General features: G+C 37.8%; 2 protein-coding genes across 2 annotated transcripts; one reads left to right on the forward strand and one right to left on the reverse strand.

Moving 5' to 3' along the window:
- Nucleotides 1–6,015: 6,015 nt before the first annotated feature.
- LOC121966764 (actin, non-muscle 6.2-like) lies at nucleotides 6,016–9,813 on the forward strand. The gene is made up of 8 exons (XM_088076269.1): nucleotides 6,016–6,168; nucleotides 6,280–6,408; nucleotides 6,648–6,758; nucleotides 6,863–6,947; nucleotides 7,177–7,338; nucleotides 7,977–8,168; nucleotides 8,369–8,550; nucleotides 9,517–9,813. The coding sequence occupies exons 1-8, from the start codon at nucleotides 6,022–6,024 to the stop codon at nucleotides 9,658–9,660; spliced, it is 1,152 nt and encodes a 383-aa protein (XP_087932395.1). The 5' UTR covers nucleotides 6,016–6,021; the 3' UTR covers nucleotides 9,661–9,813.
- A 3,600-nt stretch (nucleotides 9,814–13,413) lies between these two features.
- Nucleotides 13,414–21,547, reverse strand: LOC121963913 (GTPase IMAP family member 8-like). The gene is made up of 4 exons (XM_088076238.1): nucleotides 21,316–21,547; nucleotides 19,518–19,586; nucleotides 18,377–18,436; nucleotides 13,414–17,432 (listed from the first exon to the last, which is right to left on the reverse strand). Exons 2-4 carry the CDS (start codon nucleotides 19,537–19,539, stop codon nucleotides 15,073–15,075), a joined length of 2,442 nt encoding a protein of 813 aa, XP_087932364.1. The 5' UTR covers nucleotides 19,540–19,586; nucleotides 21,316–21,547; the 3' UTR covers nucleotides 13,414–15,072.
- Between the last annotated feature and the right edge of the window lie 270 nt (nucleotides 21,548–21,817).

The raw sequence follows: 21,817 nt of genomic DNA on the forward strand, positions 1-21,817 counted from the left end.
ATTGTCATACCTTTTTTATTTTTGGCATGGTATGAAGTTAGGCTATGATAAAACAGATAACCGCCTGAGCTTAATTGCTCAGTTTGTCACTATACCATTTTGGCTTCCAAATCCCACGCTGTTCCTGAGGGACTGGCGGAAAGAAGCAACAGGATCAGTTATTGCTGGTTTAATTTAAGAGTGGAGGGGGGAAGTGTTGCACCCAATAATGTAATGATTTGCTGAAAATGTAATAATGCCTGAAAATGTAATAACATTTGCACTTAACTCAATCGAAAATGTAATAAAACCCAATAATGCAATAACTTGACCAAAATGTAATAAAATATTCTGACTGATATTGTAATAACATTTTTACCGATAATGTAATACCTTATTGGAGATTTATTACATTTTCAGGTGGGTCTTTTTTTTTTTTTTTTTAAAAAAAATGATAATGTAAAACTTGACAGATAATGTAATATAGAGTTCTACATTTTGTATTTTGAGAATCCAAGACTGTTATATAGCCTAAACTGGATTTGAAACAACAGAATGACTGAATTGCAGACCTATAGCATACAGCTATATGCACATGCAGATACTCAGGGACATCCTGGTCCTGCTGAGTGTGTGATGGACTTATCTCTTTTCGTGACCAGAATTCTGGTATAGTTTTTGAGCAGCACTGGACCTTTCAGAGTCATCATGGTTGTTTGGTACCCAATTCATCTTTTATGAAATTGTGTCATCATCTTTAGGCCTACTGTGAATACAGTGCAAATCCTATGGCGGCTGTTAAAAAAAAAAAAAGGCCAACCCACTGATCACTAATAGGCCTATAATTTTGATGTAGGAAGATGGACTTTAAAATCAATATCTGAGTTTCGGAGTGGCGGTGCGTTGGAGCAGCGGGGTGTCGGAATGGGGGGGGTTCAGGATAGATGGGCGTCCCCGTGGCGGTTCTATTTAAGCACTGGAGCTCGGTGGAAAAGGGGCGCTACAGCCTCGTCTCCCTATTTGTCTCAGCAGAGCCAAATTAATGATTAAATAAACAAAGAACCTAGGGCTGGGTGGTATGACCCAAAATTCATATCACGGTATTAATTGAATCTCTTCACGGTAACGGTATATATCATGGTATAAATGTTGCAGTGTAAAACTTATAATGGAAGTGTTTCTGAATGGGTTTTGTAGTCCCTTAGTAAAACTAAATTGATTTTAAAAAACAACAACAAAAAAAGCAAAGATATAAAGTAATTTTTGGAGCATTTCCTGTGCAGAAGAACAACAGAAGTAAGGATAGTGCCTCAGAAGTACAAAAATTCTTACAAAAATAAAGTGGATATTGTAAACACAGTACTTCAAGTAAGAGAGGTTTTCTATAAGGCAAATGGCAAAAACAGTGAAAAGGTTCTGTAATCCTGTAAAAATCTGTAAAAAATACCTAAGTAAAGAATGTGAGTATTTTTTCCATCACAGCAGGTCAGTGATCAGTGTTTGAAAAGTTGTGCCAGTTAAAATAGAAGCGTCCCTTAAAAAAATAAAATCTATTAATAATTTATTGGTTATAGGTCCGGGTCCGTATAGGACGGCGTCTGGGTCAGGACTCGGACCGCGGTCCGTCAGTTAGGAACCCCTGTCGTAGACTGAGCCGGTGTTTGAGCCGAGCGCAGGCTCTGGCTCTCTGCTTACTCGAGCACATTTTGATTTGAAATGGGAAAATAAATTGCTCGTGTTAGCTTTGTTGGCGGTCACAGTTACTCCACACATCTTGCAGATGACATTTTTCTGCTCAACATCTGACTTTTTAAACCCGAACCACGTCCAAATCGTGGATGTAGCACTGTTTTTTTTTACCAGCCCCTTCTTCTCTGCCGTTACAGCTTGCGGCCATTTTCACACAGACGCAGGTACGATGACGTCATCGACGGTATGACAGCAGAGCACAAATCTCTACCATGGCCAAATTTATATCGTTTCTACCGTTATACCATGTACCGCGCAGCCCTAAAAGAACCCCCCCCCCCACCCAACCCCCCAGTCGGACAATACCCACCGCCAGAGATGCCTAAAAAACCTGTGGGAAACAATGGGCTAAGTAACCTAAACCATTAGGCCTATAAAGGTCGAAAATTAATAATGATTGAAAAAATAAATTAATTAATAAAACTTGTGGTCCGTGCACCTGTGAACCACCTGTGAACAGACCACAGTGACAAAAAGGTTGGGAACCCCTGTCTTAAGCTATTTATAGAAGTAGCCAAGCCTTGGCTAAAGTGTCAAGATGTTGGCATCAAGAACTAGGCTAATATGCAGTCACATGGTCAATAAAATTTATAATTTTTCAATTCTATTTCAATTGAAAATTGAAAAAATGTCTAAAGCCTACCATTACCCAACTATTATCAAACGTTATCACAGAAATCTGAAGATATTGATGCTGAGACATTGCATACTCACTTACCAAGTGGTCACATAAAGGCAGAAATGTCTCTCTTGGCTAGCCACCACCTGAAAGAGACCCTGATCGTGTTCTCCCTTGCAGGCCCTCTAGTGGCCAGGATGCCGGCGTCCAAGATGAATTAATACATCAACCCAAAAGTTAAAAAATAACCAAGTCAGTTGTCATTATGTTTTGTCATTTTTATGCTGACATTTTTATTAAACCTGTACTTATAGAGGTAAAACTCACGGTATGTCAGCTGACCACTATCACTTGACATAGACTAGAGGAAGATGGTAAATGGTCTGTATTTATATAGTGCTTTACTATACCTGAAACCATACCCAAAGCACTTTACATTATACATCACATTCACCCAGTCACACACTGATGGCGGAAGAGCTGCCATGCAAGACGATAACCGACGTTGACCCATCAGGAGCGGTTAGGGGTTCGGTGTCTTGCTCAGGGACACCTCAACATGAGCTCTGCAGGCCAGGATCGAACCAGCAACGGTTACAAGACGGCCACTCTACCCACTGAGCCATGCCGCCCCGTCATTCAAAGTGATATAATAACCATTTATGAGAGGATATATTTATGTCAAATTTTAAATAATGTGTTGGTGTTATGAATACTTATGCATACCCTCGTCAAATGAAGTGTTACTTAAATTTGTTTTGTTGGTTTGTGGTTGTTTTCACGAGGTAGTGATTCGTTGGAAAACTGTGGAGAGTGAAGTATGTTTAGGGAAGTTTCAAAGTCAGTGTATTTAACAGTCTTAGATTCTCAAAACACAAAATATAGACCTCTATATTACATTATCTGTCAAGTTTTACATTATCATTTTTTTTTAAAAAAGACCCACCTGAAAATGTAATAAATCTCCAATAATGTAATAAGGTATTACATTATCGGTAAAAATGTTATTACAATATCAGTCAGAATATTTTATTACATTATTGGTCAAGTTATTGCATTATTATTACATTTTCAGTAAATTATTACATTATTGGGTGCCACAGGGAGCATTGACAACATTTAAAGTAAGGGAATTCCAGTGACCTCCACCTTAATCTAAAATGAGTTTCAGGGACTTTAATGTTTTAAATAAAGGGGTTCTCTTTGTTAATTAAGCTAAATTACAAAAACGACCTCAAACACCACTGGGTTGTAAGTGACATATTGTTTCTATTCTTATGTCGTCTCCACCAACTAAAAGCCACTGTGACTTTCTATCGAAACAAATCCATCCCAGCATCCACAAAGCTCAGCAGAAATCCTCATTTCAAACACAAGCAATGCAAAGAGTCAGACATGAATAAAGAGCTCTCTGCAAAAAAACACCTCTGTCAAAACATTTTTGGTTTTTACATTTTCTGCTGATTCTCTCCGCCACCAACAGGAAGTATTTGTATGTAAAGACCAATCAATTTCAAGTGTTTTGGTTTGTGAAACATTTTAAGTCTCTGCTAATCCTTCCGGTCTGACCAGCAAATCACAGCTTTCCTGTTCAGGTGGAATTTTTTTAGTAAAAACTCTAAAGGAATTTCTTTTTAAAAAAAACCTGTTTTTGGCCTTGTGTGCCCCCACCCCCATGACAGATGCCTGCTCCAGCCAGTCAGGATGCAAGCTGACAGAATTCTGCTCACCTGGGCCAATGAGAGCGTCAGCTGAGAGAACTTTACCTTTTTTGGATATCGTGAGGAATTCTGCAAGTGCAAATAAAAACAGTGCAGATTTGGCTCGTGATGCTTCGTTCACCGGGCACAGCTGGGGCAGAGAGGCACCCACAAGACTTCCCTGACAGACACACCCAACCTGCACAGGTAAGAATTTAACTGTCTCTAAGAGACAGTTAAATGAGATTCCAGTCCAGAGATTGATTTAATCTGGAAAACGTATTATTTTTCATTATTTTATGCAAAGATTGAACATTCTGACAGAAACGTTTTTCGGCATTAAAAACTCATAGGAACCATATTATACTCACAACTGTGTCTTTGAACCATCACTGTTTGCGGGAAATGACGTGAACGGCATTGTAGCAGCACTTTTTACTTTTATATAGTGTATGTTGGACATCATAACTTTACGAAATTGTGATGGCTTTCAAGGCACAATTTTTGAATACAGGCTGCGTGCATTTCTCTGTGGATTAAGTTTTTCTGAAACCTTCACAGTATTTATATAGAACCTTTACCTGCTTTAAAGTATAAAAAGACATGGAATTAGATTTTTTCAATATAGGACCTTAAACGTACCAAAATGAGATCTAATAAGATCTCACTGCAAGTATGGTATAGTTCTCAATCATCATTTCCTACCAGCAAAACCTGGAGTGTAAAAAGGAAAATTCTAATAAAATATAATTTATTCTTCAGGTTAGAAATTGTGGAGACATTGGTGAATTAAATACATCTGTAATGTTAATAAAATGAAGTTTTCCTTCAGTTCTTGCTGTTATTTCAGAAGCAGATTATTTTAGACACATAAAAATCAGCGTAGCGAGTGAAAGTATGAAAGCAGTCAAAATCTATAATAATGTTAAAATGAGCTCAGTTTTGTCTAGAAGACATGGGCTGGCCAAAAAATAGATCATATTTTAAATGTTCCATTTCTCTGGAGTTTAACATTTAACAAAATACAAACTCCTGATTTATCATAATTTGATCTGTCGCCCAGTGAAAGACCAGGCGCTGCATGTAAATTTGACTAATCTCACACAAGGTAATAAAAAAGGGTGCAGTTAAGACATTATGTCGCCTCATAAAGAGAGGCTACAGAATCTGTGAAGTTTGTTAACCAGGAGTGGTTTCTGTTCTGGCTTAACCTGTTTTGAAATGTCCTGTAGCGATGGGACTTGTGTCAAAGGTCATGAAAATGGTTATGAGTTAAGTTGATCAGGTTGGATGACTTGAAGTGTCGACATTCCAGTGAGGGCTGCAGAAAGTTTGGACTAGTTTCAGTTTAGCCTCACAGGGAAATAACATCAAGAGAATCCACATAAACAACTTAAGATATATACAGTTTTACAAATTCTTATTATAAAAAATGCGTAAGTCTGACATGTTATTCAGGTTTAAAAAAATAAGATTTTGTTAGCAAAAGCAGAGTTTTGAATCTAGAAAACTCCAGAATCAGTCACTGAAATCTAAACTTTTCATCACCTTTCTTGTGCTGCATTCAGGCTCCTTTCACAAGTATAAAGTAAGCTTTGAACCCTTAGCAATATGGACAGAAATGTCTGGAAAATTGCAAGAAACTAGCATATTCAGAAAATCGTTTTTAAAAAGGAGAAGACACCCAGAGAAATAATAATATATTTTTCTAATTACAATAATTTTATATTTAAAATTATATTATATATTATATAAATATTATTTTAAAATTATATTAATTAAGCACTTGTGTTTGTAGGCAGTTATGTTTTCTTGTATGCTAATTTTAAGGTAACTTCTTGTACTTTTAGAAGAAAAAATTCTTGGGCATTTTTTCTTAAGTTGCTCATGCCCTCTTATCATGTTTTCTTTGAGAAATCAAGTCAATTTGCCCAAGTTTCAGAGGGTCAAGGTGTTATGGGGGAAAAAATAAGCATGTTTCATCTTACTGTTTCAGACATGGATGACGATGTAGCTGCCCTGGTTGTTGACAACGGCTCCGGCATGTGCAAAGCTGGTTTCGCCGGAGACGATGCCCCCCGTGCCGTCTTCCCCTCCATCGTCGGTCGGCCCAGACACCAGGTACCAACACCAGCATGAACGCCACCTGTGTCACATGACTCGGAAATTGTAGCCAGCAGGTAAACGCAGTGTAACAAGTGACTGTAAAGGTGTGTTTGTGTGTGTGTGCAGGGTGTGATGGTGGGAATGGGACAGAAGGACAGCTACGTGGGAGACGAGGCCCAGAGCAAGAGAGGCATCCTGACCCTGAAGTACCCCATCGAGCACGGCATCGTCACCAACTGGGACGACATGGAGAAGGTGAAGATGTTTATGTCATGTTGACACATCTGGAGCTCAGATCAACATCTGGCTCAGACAGAAAACTTCGTTTCAGTGGATCAGAGTCACAGCTCTCAGATGTAGTTTTCTGTCGTAAAGTAAAAAGCAGCCAGACTTGATTCGTCCTCCATGTATTCTTATCTTCACCTGTGTATTTGACAAACAGTTATAAAGCTACCGTCATTACTGTCATACCAACAAGCTGTCTTGTCCTGCAGATCTGGCATCACACCTTCTACAACGAGCTCCGTGTTGCACCTGAGGAGCATCCGGTCCTGCTGACCGAAGCTCCACTCAACCCCAAGGCCAACAGGGAGAAGATGACACAGGTGTGTTCACGCTTTGTTCCAAACCAGCTCAGACTCTGAGCATATTCTGAGATTCGTACTCCGGGCTTCCACAGTGACACCGTTGTCTTTTCTCTTTGGTCCAGATCATGTTCGAGACCTTCAACACTCCTGCCATGTACGTGGCCATCCAGGCCGTCCTGTCGCTGTACGCCTCCGGTCGTACCACAGGTGGGAACTCAAACATGTCTCTCTAAGAAGGAACATAGTAAAACACTGAATTTGGAAGTTTCTGCTTCAGTGTTGAATCATTTATTCAGTTGTGTGTTCTCTTGGTAACTTCTTGTGACCATTAGACAAACTGCAGTCAAATATTTTGGTGCTGAACCATGAAGTCTGCTGAGCAGGATGACATCAGAAGTGTTTTCCTTTTTGTAATCTGGTGTTTTTGGTCTTGCAGGTATTGTGCTGGACTCTGGAGACGGTGTCAGCCACACTGTGCCCATCTACGAGGGTTACGCCCTGCCCCACGCCATCCTCCGTCTGGATCTGGCTGGCAGAGATCTGACTGACTATCTGATGAAGATCCTCACAGAGAGGGGCTACAGCTTCACCACCACCGGTATGATGTTTACTCCCTAAGATGTAGGGCTGGGCGATATGGCCTAAAAATTGTGTCTGATTTTTTCACACCAAACCCGATTTATGATTTTAATTGTTTTCTTTTTCCTTCTTTTTAACAAACTGACAAACAAATGACTCAAAACAAGTTTTGCTTTTGATTTTAGCAGTAAAAATTAAAGGCAAACAGAATTTCCCTTCTGTTAATATAGTAAACTGAATTTCCCTTTTGGGGTTGAAGTGCAAGCTGCAAAGTTGTGTTTAACACTGAAGGCTGCAGTAATTTCACAAAACATATTTACATGAATTTATTTGTATCATATATTTAGCAACATGCAACGCAACTGTATCACTAACAGCTTTCAGTGTTTCTACATCACCTACACTCACCTATATTAGTTATGCATGGTGGAGGTGAAAATGGAGATTTTCATTTTTCACACCCTAAACTACAAATTTGAATTAATGGATTTATTGCCCAGCCCTACAAAAAGTGGTACAGGCTGAGTTAATAATCTGGAGGACTAAGTCTAACCTCAACAGAAGAAGCTGCTGAATGTCTGCAGCGTTTCCACTTTCTGAATATATTTGGATCTTATACCATTTTGTAACTCAAATATTTCCACTCCCGAACTCCAGCCGAGCGTGAAATCGTGCGTGACATTAAGGAGAAGCTGTGCTACGTGGCTCTGGACTTCGAGCAGGAGATGCAAACAGCAGCTTCCTCTTCCTCTCTGGAGAAGAGCTACGAGCTTCCTGATGGACAGGTCATCACCATCGGCAACGAGAGGTTCCGCTGCCCCGAGGCGCTCTTCCAGCCTTCATTCCTTGGTGGGTAATCAGCGCTAACAGAGACTGTATCACCAGATGAGACGAGAAATATCACTAGTGCTGTAAAAACTCGACACTATGTCACATTTTTTATGGTTTTCTAACTGTGTTAATATCAGAATGCAGTCTGGTCTTGTCTCCTTGTTCTGATGTTTCTTATGTTGAACTTAAAATAACTCTCATTCTGTCCGTGTGTTCAGGAATGGAGTCTGCTGGCATCCACGAGACGAACTTCAACAGCATCATGAAATGTGACGTGGACATCCGTAAGGATCTGTACGCCAACACTGTGCTGTCCGGAGGCACCACAATGTTTCCCGGCATCGCTGACCGCATGCAGAAGGAGATCTCCGCCCTCGCCCCACCCACCATGAAAATCAAGGTATTTTTTTTTCAAGCAGATAAATGAAGAGTGGAAAACATTTTAGGAGAGTCTCCAGGAGATTCAGTCTGCTGCAGGTCCAACTTTAAGGCTCTAATGCCCACCAGTGGACAAACATGATTGCTAGTTTTGTTGAGAGTCTGATCTGAAATCTGCAGATAACAGACATTTCACAAAAATCACTGAGCTGAGGTGACATGATGCATAACACAAAGTGGCTTGAAACAATCTAAACAGATTTTGGATGTTGGCAAAATAAAGCAACAAAATCCTTGGACACATTTTGATGTTGAATGTTAATTGTATGTGATATAACATGTCCACAATTGTTTGGTGAAACTGATCAAATACTAATAAAACATTTTAATATTTTATGTAAGGTTTTTGCTGTTCATATTTAAAGGTTAGTTCAGCCAAAAAAAAAAAACCCTACTCACCCTCATGCAGATAGAAAATCAGGTGACGTTTCATAGTCTACAAAATACTGCTGGAGGTTCACAGGGAAAAGGCGTCACACTCATCTCTCAAACAGTTGAAGAAAATAGTGACCAGGATTCAAATGCTAAAAAATACATAATAAAACCTCAAAATGTCTCCATACTGCTCATCCAAAGTAATCCAATAATCCCAACAAGGCTAAAAACATGACGACAGAAAAAACAGCTTGGCACATCGGGGCCTCAGGACACTTGGATTACTTCAGACAAGCGATGATACATTTTGTGGTTTTACTATGTTTTTTTTTAATGTTTGAATTCTGGTCACCATTTGCTTCAGTTGTTTGGGAGATGAGTGTGACATCTTTTCACTGTGAACCTCCAGCAGCGTTCTGTGAACTTTAAAATTTAATCTGGCTTCCTACTGACATGAAGGTGAGTAGATAATGACTACATTTTCATTTTTGAGTGAGCTATCCCTTTAAGCATCACTGCTTCCTGTCTTACCTGTGTTTCTCCTCACCTTCAGATCATCGCTCCTCCAGAGAGGAAGTACTCAGTCTGGATCGGCGGCTCCATCCTGGCCTCCCTCTCCACCTTCCAGCAGATGTGGATCAGCAAGCAGGAGTACGACGAGTCCGGCCCCTCCATCGTCCACCGCAAGTGCTTCTAGAAAGCTCCACGTCCTCCTCCTCTGCCCCGGCAGGGAAGATTTCAACTGTTCCATCCGACTACAGCAGTCTCTGGTTTATCTTGTATGAACTGACTGAAACATGAGAAATGAACACACAAGATGAATAAAGTGACTGTTTACAAAAATGGCTCAGCTCAGCAGATCCTCAGCAACTCACTGAACCTCCTGCAGACACATGTTCCTCTAACTCTGCCCACAGCTTTCACTCCATCTGGTGATGAACTACTGATGGTCAAGAAAACAACCAGTATCATCACTGAACACTGTTTTCTTCTTGTGTCTTTCTGCCTCTTTCTCCCAAGCTGTTCTGTTTATTAGACTCTATCAGTCTAAACTTTAGCAATACTCCACAGGTGTGTTTCTTATCAATAAAGTGCCAACATTTGATGTCTACAGCTTCTCTAATGTCGTCATTTGCTCCTGAGTTTAATAAATCAAAAGCTTTCTGTGTGTAAGAAAATGCTTATTTCCTAATAACTTATCACAATTACCCTGCTCTCTGATTAGTGGATATTTGTACCTGCCATGTTCAGGGAAAAAAGTCCTTCAAACTCCTGAAGAGAGGATAAAATGTAGTTGACATCTTCCATTAAAACATGCTAGATCTGAATTCTTTGTAAAAATATTAATCGAAGTGTGAGGTATAATAATTTGCTATTACTGTATTAATATGAAAATGTACATAGCATTTCTAATTTTATTTAAGGTTAATTTGAACATTACATTTCATAAACTAATCAAATGCAGAAATGCCTATACAATATTTGGTTTTGAAACTTAAGCCTTCTGGGGCTAAATCTGCGACCCTGTTTTCTTTACAATAGATAGGTATAGATAGGCAAACATTTGAAGTGAAATTTGATTTTTTTTTTTTAAGACAAAAGAGCACCACCATGTGGCCATTTCTTAAAAGTTTTCCTCATAAGTCCGGAGCTGCTCTCAAAAAGTCTGCTGAGATTAAATAACAATGTTCACATGCTGGATAAGCACATGTTCATTGCATTGGTTTTTATGTAACAAACAGGTTTTTTTCTTAATTGTTGTTTTCCACTATTGATGATTTGCTGCCTTCTTGAAGCACTTTGTAACATAGCGTTATAAAACAAGTGTAATATGATCATAATCATTTTTATTATTACTACCATTATTTTATTCATGTCACTCTCAAAGTAAATATTTTCAATATATTCATGGGTATGCCAATAACTAGCAGCAACATTGATTTTGAATTTTTTTTTTTTGTGCAGCGTCAAATTCTCACATTCATATCACTCTGTTCCCAAATGTGCTTTTTAAAATCAGGCTATAATTAACCCTTTGAAATGGGAGCACATTGTTTTGCTTACTTTCACAATCATGGGGGGGGGGGGTTCAACATGCAACTTAACAAGGACCAATATATATATATTTATATTTGCTATACAAATAAAGTTAATTATTATTATCATTAAATGCGTGTATGTGGTAATTATTGTAATTAGGCTCGTATAACCCCCCCACACACACACACACACACACACACACACACACACACACACACACTAATGTGAACTGTTAGCATACAAAGAGCTACTGTCATTAGCATGCTAACATGCTAACGTCACAATTGACGCCCTAGCATGCTAACGCGCTAATCGCTATTAGCGCTTTAACTTTTATGAGCTAAATCATATTGGCACAGTTTTAAAAAACGCACACACGTATTTACCCTCTGTAGATTAGAAGAAGTAGTATTTATGCCAAACTGTACACATTAATCCGGCAAGCATCAACTGTTTTCGAATAGTTAAGCTAGTTAGCTGCTTCAACAGAAGTTAGCCTGCAGCAGCGTTAGCTCGGCTCAGGCTTGAATTAAAAGACAACAAAGAAAAAGGACTTACGTGTCTACAGTAAAGTATAATTCCTCGAACACAAATTAAAAGCACAGCGGTGGAGAGTGGGCTGCTCTGTAATAAACCAGTTTAAACTGTTTGTTTGTGTCTGTTATTTTCCACGCAGAGCCGTTATTAGTGTCTGAACGCTGATTGGTCGGTTTGAATTTTGAATCTTTGAATGTTGATTTGACAGTTTTTGTCAACTGAGTATCAAAAGTCATTTTATTTAATGTCAAATAAATGCTCTTACCCTTAGAGACCGCTTTAATATTACACACACTCAAAATATGCCTTTTAAAATAAAGCTTTAAAAAATGTTATTCATTTATATTATTTTCTAATTTCATTGAGTTTTTTTGATTTTATTTTTGTAACCAACCTCAGTCCGAATCATAAATATCACATAATCATTAATTTCCAGAATTTTAACCCTTTAAATGCAAAAAAAAAAAACAAAAACCCACAAAGATATTTTCAATATACTACATGCTAACTAGATTTTTATGATTATTATGACAGCCTGGGATATGTCAGGAATACGCAGCAATGTTGATTTTTTCAGTGTTAAATAACTCTGCAGACAAAATGCACTTTTCAAAATCAGGCTATAAAAAATATAATACATTGATAAGCACATCATCATTGCATTGGTTTTTATGCAACAAATTGTTGTTTTTTCTTATTTGTTGTTTTCAACTATTTTTTTCTTTTAAAACTTGATGATTTGCTGCCTTCTTGAAACACTTTGTAACATGGATCTCAAAAGGTGCGCTATAAATTAAGTATATTACGATCATCATCATTTTTACTACTACTAGTGTACTTCATGCCACTTAATTTCAGAAGGAATTACTGTACTTTTTACTTCCCAACATTTGTCTATTTGCATAATAGCATAAACATATATTAACACACACACACACACACACACACACACACACACACACACATATATATATATAGATAGATAGATAGATAGAAAACCCACAACTGGTGTTTTTTTATGACATTTTGTTATTAATTAAATCACCAAACACTTTACACTATATATTATTATAGTTTATATTATTATAGTTTGGGGTGTTTATTTTTTAAAGAAAGTTTTGGATGTAAATGTTATATACAGTATATCTATATCTATCTATCTATCTATCTATCTATCTATCTATCTATCTATATATATATATATATATATATATATATATATATTTATATAATTTTGAGTTTTTTCTGACTGTTTAAAGATTGTTCTGCATTAGGTACTTTCACTTTAATAGTTTAAGTACTTTTTTCCTGATTATACTTACATAGTTATACTTCAGTAACATTTGCAATGCAGGACTTGAAAGTATTTTTACAGGGTGGCATTAGTACTTTCGCTAAGTCACGAAGTAAAAGATCTGAATACTTCTACCACCACTGAATGAATGAGCAGCTGTTCAATCATCATAAAACCATAAACAACAAATAAATAAAAATCTTGACCATACCCAGCTTTCAAGTTTTAAAGGACCATGCTGCTTTGAATCCTGGAGTTGCTGCTTGAGGCTTTATTTCTGTTTGCATTTGTCTGAGTGAAACTCACCTTTTGTCATGTAAAGCTGCACGCTGTGGGATTAGTATGACGTCAGTGATGCTTAATCACAATCCTGCAATCAGCCAAACCCGACAGTCCACATTCTGCAGCTGCTTCAGGGACAATCAGACTGCAGCTGAGTGACAGTAAAATACTAAAATAAGGAAAAACAATTTTGTTATTTTCACAGGAAAACAACTGCCACCCTTATCTCTTGCCTTTCAAAGTCTTATTAACCTTAAACATGGATTTATTGCACTTTTTCCCCCAAGACAACTAGAAGCTGTTTGAAAATGATTTATTTAATTTAGTTTATTGTACAAAAAGATGTGCATATTTTTTTTAGTATCTGTGAAAGCGTCAAATGACTTACAACAATTTACTTAAAGTAGCTTTTACTCTGATTTTGCAATAAGAATGGTAGTATGGTATATACATAGTAAACTCATATACATTGACATTACGCTAATCTGTACAATTACTCATTTTCGTGTTGGAGCTTCCCAGCCACATTTATAGTGTCACATATATTGACTTGTCTGCAGCAGAATCACTATATTTTTCTGACTTCATAGAGGTCAAAGGTCATCTGGAATGGGAATAGTCCATGAAAGCATCATAATCGATAACACCAATAACAAAATGCTGAATTGCAACTAATTACATTTACTCAATTACTTAACATAAGTACAGATTTCAGGTACTCTACTTCTAGTGCAGGAATATTTCACATTTTTACTTGAATTTTTTTTTTTACTTGAATACATCTGACAGTTTTAGTTTCTTTGCAAATTAAAATTTTGCATACAAAACAAATAGAAATATACAAGTCTAGTTGATGTATTGGTCTATTGATAAATTGGTGAATTGACAGAAAATGAATGTGAAACTTTTGTAAAGGTTGAAGTCTTTTACATAAATAATTAACAAAAATTTGTGCTGCCTTCAAATTCTGAAAACTCCACACAGAAGCGCCTGAGCCGGCCAGCATTTTCAAACATCTTGCTGTGAGGCGACACTGTTCCTAAATTAGTGCCTTAACTGATGGCAGGAGTTCAACACTGCACCTCAGCGACGGGATACATCATATGGACGTCAATGGCTGCAGTTTTACACAATTCTCTAACATACAGTACATTTACACAATGTTAAAAATAAGTGGAATTGTTGTGTTAGTCCGACTAAAACTGGATGTTTAAAATCCATGTAAACATGTTAGTGTGACTGAAATCGGCGTGACGTGTTTCCATGAGGCGTCACATTCACATAATAATGAAACCTAAACCCAACTAAAATGATTTAACAATACATAACAGTTACTGTATCAATAACACAAAAATAAATTTGAAGCTTAAAATAATTGTTTCACTAACTCAGGAGAGACACAGACATTTCTCCATTATCTGTTTAGAAGCAGCTGGGAGTGTGACTACAATGAGTAAAGCTGGTCCACCTTAACAGTCCACCTTAAGGGACCCTGGTCAGGTTCCAGTGGGAAGTTAACTTTGCTTGCTAACTTCGGGGCTAACGTCTGTCACTTTAATCAGCAGCTGGCGAAGGAAACATGGGAACGTGTCTCAGGTCTTTAAGAGTTGTGGCATTTATTCACTGACAATCAGCCTCAACTTTTCCCACATCACAGCTGCGTTTTACTTCATACTCTCTGTTCCTCTCACTGCAGCCTCACGAGCTGGGTTTCCATTACAGATCTGTGAAAAACTTAGCGATATTTTCAAAATTTCGATAAAAAGCAATTGCAAGATGACTGTGTTTCCATTGAGTAATATAATGCGACTTCTCTCACAATGTTGCAATTATCTTGTTATCTTGTTATCTTGTTATCTTGTTATCTTGCGAAGTCAAAATTGTAACTGAAAATAAAATCTGATTCACTGCCCAGCCCTATGTTGAACCAAAGTCAGCACAGATGAGCGCGTTTGCCTAACTCAGAAATATATAACACACACAATATAACAGTAACAACAACAGCGCGACCACAGAATAGGTCCATTTTCTTCTTTTCTGGTGGTACTCTTGTTGAAGATGTCTGAAGCTTGTTTTCTCCTCCTCCAGACTCTGTTTATCCTCCTGACGTATTCGCTCCCAGGTGTCCTTTCGTTCCTTGTCCCACGTGTCTCGATCTCTCTTCATCTCTTTTCTAACCTGCTCCAGTTTCTTCACAGCATTTTCCTTCTGCTCTCTTTCTGACTGAACCATTTTCTCAGAAGCCTCCAGTTTTCTTCTCCATTCCAGTCGATGAGTTTCTTCTTGTTTTTTCCGTCTCCTTTCGTCTTCCTCCCGTTCTTTCTTTCTCTCCTCGCGCTCCTTGTTGAGGCTTTCCTCCTTGTCCTTCAGCTGTTTTACCTTCAGGTCAATCTCTCTACACTGTTCTTCGTTTTTTCTTTTTAGTGTTTTCAAATCTTCCTCATGTTTTCTCTGGAGTTCCTTGTCCTTTCTCTTCATCTCTTTCTCCTTCTCTTTCAAAAGCCTCTCCACTTCCATCTGTATGACTTCCTCTGTGTCGTCTAACATCTCAGTGTTGTAGAAGCCGCCGTTTTCCCTCACCATGGCATCGATATTGGTCAGCAGCTCTCTCACTTGTGTGCGGTTCTTGTCATCTTTGTTATTGAAGACCTGGTATCTTCCTCCACAGTCACTGATGAGTTTTTTAACAAATACATCGCAGTCTTCGATATAATTCTCAAACGACGTGGCTTCCAGTTCGTCTCCTCTGGTGAAAATAATGATGATGAAATCTTCAGACTTCTTGCCAAAATATTTCTTGATCTGCTCCACAGAGTCTTTTTCCTCTTGTATAAAGTTCCCGATCTGCAGCACCAGTAAGAACACATGAGGTCCAGGAGACAACATGCTGATGCATTTTTTGATCTCTTGTTGAAATTCAGCATCAGTTGTGGCGAACATGCTAGGAGTGTTGACCACGACGACAGGCCGCCCGTCAGCCTCTCCTGTTGCTTTCTCACAAAACTTGTTCGCTGGCTTCGGGATGATTCTAGGTTGAAAGTGTTTTTTGCACAAAATCGTGTTTGCTGTCGAACTCTTTCCATTGCCGGTCTTTCCAATCAGCACCATCCTGAGAGGCTCTCTGCTCTGGTTTTCATCAGCTTTGAGTCTTGACACCTTCTTGATCAGAGTTTCAGTAAACATGTCCTTTGTGAAGCCTCCGGATCCTTCGAATCTCATCTTTTCCACAGCATCCAGCAGCTCTGGGATCTGCTGCTGGTCCCTGATGTTGAGAACAACATATCTTCCTCCACAGCTCTGGCAGAGCTCCTGGATGCCATTATTTTTGCGAATGAACTCAACAACAGCTGGAGCTGCAGGATCTGACTCCACCGTGAACAGAATCAAGGTGAAGTCATTGACTCGAGAGCTGAACGTGTCCTGGATGGTCTCTAACTCTCCCTTGTCTTCATCGGTGAGGGGACCCACAGGTAGGACCAGGATGAAGGCGTGGACGCCCTCAGGATCACAGAGGGACACACACCTGAATGATTCCTCCATCACTGCCTCCTGAGGTTTTCCATACAAGGCAGGCAGCTCCACCAGGGACACTGGACGTCCACACACCTCTCCCTGATGTTTAACACTCTCTGGATGAAGCTCTGTCTGACCTAAAATGGCCTTGGCTGCTGAAGTCTTCCCTGCTCCTGTCCTCCCACACAGAACCAGGTTTAAAGCTGGTCTCATGGGCTCAGACTTTGGTTTCATTATCAAACCTGCATCCTCAGACAGATCACAGCTCACATGCTCTCCAGAGTTCTCCTTTGCAGTTTGACCCAAACGTGTTAACAGCTCTGAACGTTCGAGGTTCTTCTGCTTCAGGTGTCTGTATCTACATTTCTTGATCAGGTCTTTTAAGGGCTGCTCTGGTTCATCTTTGTCTGTGAAACCTGAACTCTCCTCTCTGGGTGGTGATATCAGGATCAATGAATGATCTAATGATTGATCACTGAAGAGTGTCAGGACTCTGCAGAGTCTCAGTTTTTGTTCCTCAGTGAAGTCTTCAGGTTGCAGAACCAGCAGGAACACATGAGGTCCAGGATCAGAGAGTCTCAGACAGTCCTCTACATGTCCTCTTAATTTGTCTTCAGAGATGTTGGGATGCAGCAGATCTGGAGTGTTGATCAGAACGATGTCTTTCTCCTCCAGCTGTCCTCTGACTCTCAGAAGGTCTGGTACATCCTCAGGGTTGAACTTAGTCTCTCCCAGTATGAAGTCCCCGACTAAACACCTTCGAGACCAGCTGTTCCCCAGCAGAACGACCCTCAGCTCAGACACTGAAAAGAAAAACACTGAATTACAAAACTGAACCAGAACTGAACTTGACCTGATACAAGACCGTTCTAAAAGGATAATGATAAAACACATTTTTTCCCCCTTCAACCCTTTATCCAACATGTAGTGCATATATATAACCAAATACAAAGTCAACAAAGCTATGATATAACATTGGATATTTGATAAAAATAAGAAAACAACATCAATAATCAACATAAAGATACTTTAAAAAAAAGGAACAAAAATAAGAAAAACAAACAAAAGACAATTAAAAACAAATAAACATATAGAAGGTTGATTGCTTGGGATTAAACACAATTTTAATTGCTGGACCTGAAGAAAAGCTGCAGTTCATCTCGAACTTGGAGTCACCTTAAAGCTGTGTCGTCAAAGAGAAGGGTCTACCCTTAAATTACAGGCCCATCTCCAAGTATCGGGATAGACAAAAACATCCTTTCATTTCATAGTTACAGTTTACTGATGTATGAAAAACGTGTTGATTGTCTACTGATCAATAAAGGGACTGCAGTGTTTCTAGCTCCACCTTTTAGCACTTGATCTGGGAGCTAGGTAGCCCAACAGAGGGGGGACAAAACATGGAGACCGCTCTATTGGTACCATCCACAATTTTTCTCAATGCAAACAGAAAAAATGCATACCTAACTCAACTGGACTGGACTCAACTGGACTGGATTGGACTGTTTGGTGGAAATAGGGCTTATGACTCGTCATCTGAAACTGTGTTTTGTGGTGTGCCTCAAGGTTCTGTCCTTGGTCCTGTTCTGTTTTGTGTTGATGAAACTTGTGCTTGGACATCTAATTTGACACTTTAAAGGTGGTGATCCAGCTGTCAATATGCTGCACCTTTGTAGGTGATAACTTATATGAGCCCGGAAAAACTGAAGAATAAGTCAGAAAACAGATTCAGATATGCTGAACTTACTGGAGGGGGGAAGTATCGGAAAGCTTCTGCTGTGAGTCAGAGGTCTCCCCGCGATTTCTTCTGTAAGAAAACAGTCTGTTACAGCATTTTACGTCTGTTATTTCTGAATAAAGTGCCGCAGGGGTGATGTCTCTCTCTCTCTCTCCATATATATATATATATATATATACATACATATATATATATACTTTATGTACTGATATATATATAAAATACATATACTGTTAGATGTGATAAATATGTACTTTATACTGTAACATGTATACTGTATATGCTGTTGGATATGTACCTCATACACTGTTAAATACATACTGTAAATACAATTTGATAAATACTATAGATACTGTTAGACAAATACTTCAGATACTTTTAGACAGGTATGATATCTCTGGAGCATTCCTACTCCCTTGTTTTCTAGTTTTCCTGGATCTTGGCTGCAATCTTGGCTCGCCCTGATCGTGGTCTTGGTTTCGCCGTTGCAGTGGTTTAACACTATTCAGTGTTAAAGAGAAAGTGTTTAAAAGAAACTGTATGGAAATATATTTGGGGAAGAGAAACCTTTTGTTTGCTCAGAGGGAAACTCGGTGGATCCAAATACTTCCAGTTTACTATAAAACTTTGAACAATTTGATTAACCCTTTGAAACCTGAGAAAATTTGCTTGATTTCATTCAAAAAGATTTTTTTTTTTTTTTTTTAAAAGCAACCAACTTAAGAAGAAATTACAAACAAAAGTTTCTTTAAAAAGGTTTTTAAAAAGTCAGAAGAAAATTACCTGGGAAAAAAAGCAAAAAAAGATGTAAAATATATATGTATTTATTCATTTTTTTGTAACAAAACTTTATTTATAAAATTATTATAATTATACACAGTTTTTTCGACATTTTTTCCCATTTTAGAGGAATAATTTGGGGCAATTTTCTTTGTCACATTTTACTTATTTCTTGCAATTTGTGGTACATTTCTTGCCAGGTTGGTCACTGCTTTTATTCCTCATGTTTTTGAAAGAAATCAAACCACTTTTTTTCAGGTTTTAAAGGGTCAAACAGCTCGTTAAAGGCGTCTGAACGCCGCACAAGAAAAACTGATCCAGGTTTTGAAGGGTTAATGTTTAACCCTGCTTTAAATCAGACTGTACTCACCACAGGCTGTGGCAGCCGCCATAACGACAGCGTGCTGGAAACACAGGAAGCTCAGCTGGAGACCAGACGCTTTGACAAACAAACAAACAAACAAAAAAACAAACAAACAAGTTAAAAGCAGGCAGTCAGGTGCAGGTGTTGTTACTAATAAAAATAACAATAATTATAAACTTTATTTGTAAAGCACTCTTTAAGCAAAAGTACAAACAAACAAAAGCAGTAGTTATGAACCATACGCATAAACATACACCTACATGTACACACAAACATACACATGCACAAACGAAATCAAGCAGAAGAAACATTAATTATAAATAAGTGAAACAGAACTTTGTCTCCGTCATAACAGTACAGCTGTATCACATGACGCATTCATTTACTATTTATTTTATTTAGTTTGTTAAGAGAATGTCAGATATGCATTTTATTTGTTATTTTGTTTCTTCGTAGCCCTGATATTTATGTGTTATGAAACTGGCAGCAGTTTTTGGTTGATGTATATCTGCAAGTTTTGTCGAAAATAATAAAAACAATTGTTAAAAAAAAAAAACAGTCTTCAGAGCAGTTTTAACAACCTACAGCTACTTCTCTTTTCACTCTGCGCTAACTGAAGTCTTTCTTTGACTGATCTTTGAAGTCCAATAATAGTTTCTGCTGCACAATCCTAAACACAGGTGTGACTCAGACTTTAAACCTTATCAGGCTACAACATAATCTACATCTGACTTCCTGCATTTTTATGTTATTTTTATGTTAAGGGTGAAAAGAAATACTTTATCGATCCTCAAAGGGAAATTGTGGTTTATTTAAGTCGCTCTGATGCTGCATAGAGAATCATCATAAGTAGAAATATGTACAGGCATCAGTATATAAAAATATAACTTAAAAATAGAAATAAAGTAAGAGTAAATAATAAGCAAAACATATACATGTTTAATTTTTTAAAGTATAAAATGCTGAGTATGTAAAACACTAATGTAAAGACATACGAGTAACAGAAAATCAGCACTAATATAAGAATATTTAAATTACAATATGGATAATGTGCTGAGAGTGTAAAGTGTGTAAAACATAAAAGTGAACCTTGTGCTACAAAGTAATGTATAAAACTAGTATGTAACTTTCAAAATATAAAAAATATAAACATGTGCAAGGCCACAATTAACAACAGATATTCACCAGTTAGACGAACATTAAGAATAAGTACAAGATGTGACACATGTTAAATAAATATAGCATAAAATTCAAGAGAATATTACGCATTTGAATAACTCCAGAGGATTGTTGTAGTTTAAATACTACAGTAAAGATAACGATATGAAGAATTACTGCACCTTAAACACTCTTGTGCACATTGAAATGTATTAAATAAATTAAATAAAAGGTAGAATTCACAGCTGACTTTCTGTAGGTTGGTTTGTGCCATGATCACTGCCAAAATTATCAAAATATGACGAATGGAAAGCGGGTAAAATGCGCCAACAGAAAGGGTTAAACACACCTCAGTGATCACTCAAAGCTTTGTTAAAAACCGATACTTTTTGCCCCAAATGAAATGACGCTGCACGTGAACGTTAAACCTGCGCAAATATAATGTGACTTTTCTTTATTTATTGTGTCCTTTTAAAGGATTATTCTGAGTTTAATCAGCAGGCCGCGACCACCATCACCATCATCATCATCATCATCATCACTTTATTAACTGTAATTATTCGAACAGAAACTCTGATCACATCGACGTTTAGCGCTTCGATCAATAATCAACAACAGTTTGTGTTTAATTCGGTAGTTTTCTCACCTGCTGATTTCTTGCTGCGTCAAAACTTCGCGCTGAAAGTGAAAGTAAAGAAAGTTCACGACTTAAAAGTAGGTTTTGCACTCGTCTTCTCCTCTTTTTTGAAATTGATATAAATCCACAAACTGGACAAAATATTAAAGTACAAGTGCTTTAAAAAAGCCAAATGAAGAGGAAAACATTTCCGTCTCGAACAAATCTCTTGATTTTTTTTCTCCTTTATAAAAAAATCGTTTGTTTGTCTCAACCTTTATTTACACAGAAGACATGAACACACTCGGTGGTTTTATCAGAGCGCCGCCTGCTGGATAAAACAGTAAAACACACCAAAGACGTATTTCTAAAAAAAATAACTGAAAAATACTTATTGTGATTTTTTAACTAACATCAGCCCTGATCATAAATAACAACTATTCATTAATTTTCAGAATTTTAACCCTTTAAAAAACAGGTTTTTGTCATGAGGCCACCATGAAAAAAGTACTAATAACTGTCAATATAGTAC

This window comes from Plectropomus leopardus, chromosome 4, assembly GCF_026936395.1.
Source record: "Plectropomus leopardus strain MGB_pleo_1.0 chromosome 4, ASM2693639v1, whole genome shotgun sequence".
Taxonomy (NCBI): Eukaryota; Metazoa; Chordata; class Actinopteri; order Perciformes; family Serranidae; genus Plectropomus; species Plectropomus leopardus.